The 5,115-nt window shown below is 48.4% G+C and overlaps 2 protein-coding genes across 2 annotated transcripts in view; both read left to right on the top strand.

Moving 5' to 3' along the window:
- The first annotated feature begins 3,882 nt into the window (after positions 1 to 3,882).
- Positions 3,883 to 5,115, top strand: part of Klhl3 (kelch-like family member 3) — a 123,471-nt gene continuing 122,238 nt past the window's right edge. The window contains exon 1 of the mRNA XM_005376506.1: positions 3,883 to 3,994. The gene's annotated coding sequence lies outside the window, so the exon portion shown is untranslated. The remainder of the gene's footprint in view (positions 3,995 to 5,115) is intronic.
- Hnrnpa0 (heterogeneous nuclear ribonucleoprotein A0) lies at positions 4,441 to 5,114 on the top strand (the record flags this gene model as incomplete). Its single annotated transcript, XM_013507545.1, has 1 exon — positions 4,441 to 5,114. A coding segment is annotated over exon 1 (579 nt), but the record flags the coding sequence as incomplete, so codon positions are not given.

The following is a 5,115-nucleotide window of genomic DNA, read 5'->3' as shown; positions in this document are numbered from 1 at the left end:
AAGAGTTTTACTTATTTTGTCTTCCAAGGATTCTTTTTGGCTCAAAATTTAGATCTTTGATCAAGTTTGATTTTAGTTTAGTACATGGTGAGGGATATGGGTTTAGATTCAAACTTCTGCACGTGGATAACCAGTATTCCCAACAGTATATATCTATATCTCTCTATATATATATTTAAATTTATTTTTGTATTACTTTGAGCTTTCCCCACATTTAATATGATATTGGCAGTAAGCTTGTCATAAATAACTTTTATCAGATTGAAATAAGGTCTTTCTATTTTCTTCAGAGTTTTTATCATGGTAGGTGTTGGTTTTTGTCAAAGGTTATTTCTACATTTATTGAGGTGGTTATATGATTTTGTTTCTGTAGTTCTGCTTAGTGATGCATTGTATTTATTGATATGTGTATGTTTGTTAGGAGTGGCTGAAGCTGGAAATTGGTCACATGTGTGAGGGCAGGATAGAGCCAAAGTGATTAAGGCAGTCAAGTTACCTCAGTCTTAAAAAAAGCATCCTGCCAAGAGGCTGGGGATTTAGCTCAGCGGCAAAGCGCCTGCCTGGCAAGCACAAGGTCGTGAGTTCAGTCCCCAGTACCGGAGAAAAACCAAAAAAAAAAAAAAAACCACAGTTCCTATAGGTCAAAAGTCCATGGAAGGCATGATTGGCTTCTCTGTTCATCATAATACTAACTTTGCAAGAGTATAAATAAACACCCCTACTATTGTGGTTTAGTCCTCTAGCTCATCGGTAAAAAGACCACTCCACGTGACCCCAGCTTTTGTTTCTTGTCTTTATTTTCTAAATCCTTGCCATTTTCTCTTGGGGACCACTGAGAGACCACCGAGTACCTACATATGTTAAAACATGTTTGCATTCTTACAATGAAACCTATTTGGTCATGATGTATTATCCTTTTGATGATTTATTGTATTCCGTTTGCCAGAATCTTATTGAGGATTTTTGTGTCTATGTTTGTTAAAGAGATTGGCATGTAATTTTCTTTTTAGTTGGGTTCTTGTCTGGTTTTTGAATCGGGGAAATTCTGAATCAGGAATGACTTTGCAAGAACTCCTTTTCTTTAAACTTCATTAGAGTTTGATGTGTATTGGCATTATATCTTCCTTAAAGCTCTTGTAGAATTCAGTGGTGAGTCTATCAGGTCCTGGGCTTTTCTCAGAGCTTTTCTTTATTGCCTCAATTTCATTGCCTGTTACTGGATTACTCAGTGTTTTATGTCTTCTTGGTTCAGTTTTGGTAATTCATATATATCCAGGTGTTTTAGTTACTTTTCTCATTGCTGAGACAAACTACCCAACACCCAAAGTTAAAGGAGGAAAGGTTTATTTAGCTCACAGTTTGTAGATGTTTCAGTCCATTATTGGCTGGCTCCAAGACAGGGTGGCTTCACAGAGGAGAACAATTCATGGCAGGTAGGAGACAGCAAAAGCAACAAGAGAGTGAGAGACAACCCTCTTTCTGTCCATTATATTGTATCTAGTCAACAAAGATTAGGGCAGTGCCAATCCAATCAGTGGACTGATCCAGCAGTCACCCACCCTTAATCCCAGCATTGCACTGTGAATCAATCACACTCTAGGTTCAGCTACCTCCAAAAAAAACTCTATGACTGCGTGAGCCTTTTGGGGGACATCTAAACACATACCATAACAGCAGGATTCTACCCATTTATTCTGGATTGTCAAATGTATCGGAGTACAGGTTTTTAAATTAATTACTAGTAGTCATCTGGGTTTTGGCACTGTCTATTATGATTTAACCTTTTCATTTCTAATTTCATGATATGGGTTCTTTTTTTTTTCTTTTTCTTCCTCTTCTTGTTCTTGTTCTTTTTCTTGTTGATGTTGTTGTTGTTGTTCTTCTTCTTCTTCTCTTCTTCTTCTTCTCTTCTACTTCTTCTTCTGCTTCTCTTTCTCATCCTCCTCCTCCTCCTTCTTTTTGTAAGACTGGCTATGAGTTGTCTCTTTCGTTTATTCTTTCAAAAACCAGCTGTTTGATTCATTGATTTAGCTCACTGTTTTTAAAGTCTCAGTTTCATCTCTGATCTTAATACTTTCCTTCCTTGTACAACCTTTCTATTTGGATTGTCTTCCCTTTTCTAGGATGTTGAGGTACATCATTACCTTATTTATTTGGGTCACCCTTTTTCTGAACCATAAACTTTCCTCTTAAGGCTGCTTTGATTATGCCCCATATGTTCTGGTATGTTGTACTAGCACTAACATTTGATTCTAGGAACTACCTAATTTTTTCTCTGATTTCTTCTGTGACTCTTTGATCATTTGTTGAACTCTTGTGTGTCAATCAAAACACAAGAGGTGGGAAATATGTGAGGCATTACGTGATCAACAGCCTCTATAATCATGTGGTAAGTACTGAAGAAGAGACATTTATATCCTGAAGTGTTCAACAACAATTTGAGAAAGAGGTTGAATATTACACTGAACTTTGAGTGAAAGACCAGGTAAGATATCTGTAGGTGGTTTGAGCAAAATCTGGAAGAAATATAATGTGGGTCAAATCTTTCTCCTCTCTGCATATAAGACATGTTACTTAGGGAGTATCTATCATCCCTAAATCTACCCAGCCAATCTCATTACCCTTGAAAAACAAAAACATCTATACCCAGAAATTACCTTTGCCTAAAGATGTCTATGGTCGCTTTGGATTCCATCAGAGCTTCACACAACTGGAGTTGTCTCTGAAGTCATAAAATTCCTCCCATGAAGACTGAATTACCCGTCAAGTCATGAGGATTCAACCTGAGCTATGAAATTAGGACTGAGGTAATGAGCTACTGGACCTAAACCACTATAAGCACCCCGTAAAACTTGGCCCCACTGATGGGTCATTCTGATCCTTGTCATCAGTGTGACCCCCCAGCTACTACCCACGTTGGAGTCCTTTCTTTATGGTTTATCTTTCAATTAAAACTTTTTCATAAAAAATCATAATTTAGTTTTAATTTCTATTATCACTAAAGCAAGAACCCACGCTAGCTGGTAACGGAAGCCGTTATTTGTTTTTTTTTTTTTGTTTTTTTTTTGGTTTTTCTCTGGTACCGGAAACCGAACTCACGACCTTGCACTTGCCAGGCAGGCGCTTTGCCGCTGAGCTAAATCCCCAGCCCCCCGTTATTTGTTTTGTAGTCCAACCTATATGAGGATACTTAACAGTAGTCAGGAGTTCATGTTTAAATATAATGTTTGTTAAGTCCCTCAAGCTCATGGAGCTGATGTAGCATTTTGGTTGAAAGGAAGCCACGCATATATGGTGCAAATTCAGCATGTAAAAAGTTCATTTAAGTGTCTGCTGAAAATTGTAAAGGGGAACTGAGAGGCACTGCAGAAAGGCTTCGTGGATGGCGGGAGGGTGGCAGGGTCTCTGGCTGTCTGGGCTATAACGTCTTAAGTGGTTTTGACGCCCTGTTGTGTTTCACTGGCTAGGGCTCGTCCTCCGCTGAGGACTTGTTAAAATTCTAGTTTACACACACGTCGGGCCCACTGTGAATGGTTAGTAACTGTTTCCCTGGGCCAGGTCTCTGCTCTCCACCTTTGTGTGAACCCGAGTGGCCGAGGCGCCAGGGGTAGCGGGCGGATCCAAGCCCCCGGCCCCAACAGCCAAGTTTTCAAAAAGCCCGCGCGTGGCGCCCTAGGCCACATCCGTTGGGAACGGCCCCCGCCTCCCCGTTTCCTCCGCCGGGCGCTGAGGGGTGGGGCGTGTGCAGGCGCGAGGGCAACAGACAGGCTCCGCACACACCGGCGCTCGGAACTGAGCGCACCGGGGAGCGCGCCCGTCCAGCAGCCGCTGAAAACGGAAGTGGGTGCGAGAGATCGCGGTGATTGGCTGAGCCTACACGTCTCTCAAGGGGCTGGCGCGAACGCCACTGCGGAGTTGGGCCAGGGGAAGCGAACTGGGGAGGGGGAGTGTCACTGAGAACAGCCGCGGGGCTGGAAGGAAATAAATGGCGGAGGTGCGCGGAGGGCCAGGAAGGTTCCTTGTCGAGCGACACTGAGGCTCTCGGGAGTGAAAGCGGGGCGGCTGCACAGGCGGCGGCAGTTGAGTAGGCCGAGGGCTTGAATAGACCGCGGAGGGCGGGGAGACCGAGCTCGAGAGCGGCGCTGCGGCGCGGTGGGCGGGACTAGCGGGAGCGAGGCGGGGATTGGCGGGCAGCCCTGGCTGTCGTGCGTCGCTGGTGACGCACGCCTCGGGGAGGGTGCGCGCGCGTTCAGCGGCCTCTTTGTGTGGTGCCCAGGTCGGGGAGCGGAGGTGGCGGGAGCGGCGGCCTCGGTTGTCTCTCGGTCTCCTCGGCGCGCCCTCTGGCCGGCACCTCTCCCCTCCCTCCCCCTTCCTCTCCTTCCTCCCCTCCCTTCCCTGCCCCTTCCCCGCCGGTGGCCGGCGGTGGCGGCTCCAGCGGGGGCTGGGCCCGAGCTGTGCGGAGGCCTCGGCGGAAGGCGGCGGCGACGGCGAAGCCGCGGGGCGCGCAGGGCGGGGGCAAGGCCCGGGCCGTGGAGATGGAGAATTCGCAGCTGTGCAAGCTGTTCATCGGCGGGCTCAACGTGCAGACGAGCGAGTCGGGCCTGCGCGGCCACTTCGAGGCCTTCGGGACCCTGACGGACTGCGTGGTGGTGGTGAACCCCCAGACCAAGCGCTCGCGCTGCTTCGGCTTCGTGACCTACTCCAACGTGGAGGAGGCGGACGCCGCCATGGCCGCCTCGCCGCACGCCGTGGACGGCAACACGGTGGAGCTGAAGCGCGCGGTGTCCCGGGAGGACTCGGCGCGGCCCGGCGCCCACGCCAAGGTGAAGAAGCTCTTCGTGGGGGGCCTCAAGGGGGACGTGGCGGAGGGCGACCTGATCGAGCACTTCTCGCAGTTCGGCGCGGTGGAGAAGGCCGAGATCATCGCCGACAAGCAGTCGGGCAAGAAGCGCGGCTTCGGCTTCGTGTACTTCCAGAGCCACGACGCGGCGGACAAGGCCGCGGTGGTCAAGTTCCACCCGATCCAGGGCCACCGCGTGGAGGTGAAGAAGGCGGTCCCCAAGGAGGACATCCACGCGGGCGGCGGCGGCGGCGGCGGCTCCCGGGCCTCGCGGG

This window comes from Chinchilla lanigera, unplaced genomic scaffold, assembly GCF_000276665.1.
Source record: "Chinchilla lanigera isolate Chin_1 unplaced genomic scaffold, ChiLan1.0 scaffold00007, whole genome shotgun sequence".
Lineage (NCBI taxonomy): Eukaryota > Metazoa > Chordata > Mammalia > Rodentia > Chinchillidae > Chinchilla > Chinchilla lanigera.
The sequence above is the reverse complement of the archived record's forward strand: the minus strand, read 5'-3'. Positions and strand labels throughout refer to the sequence as shown.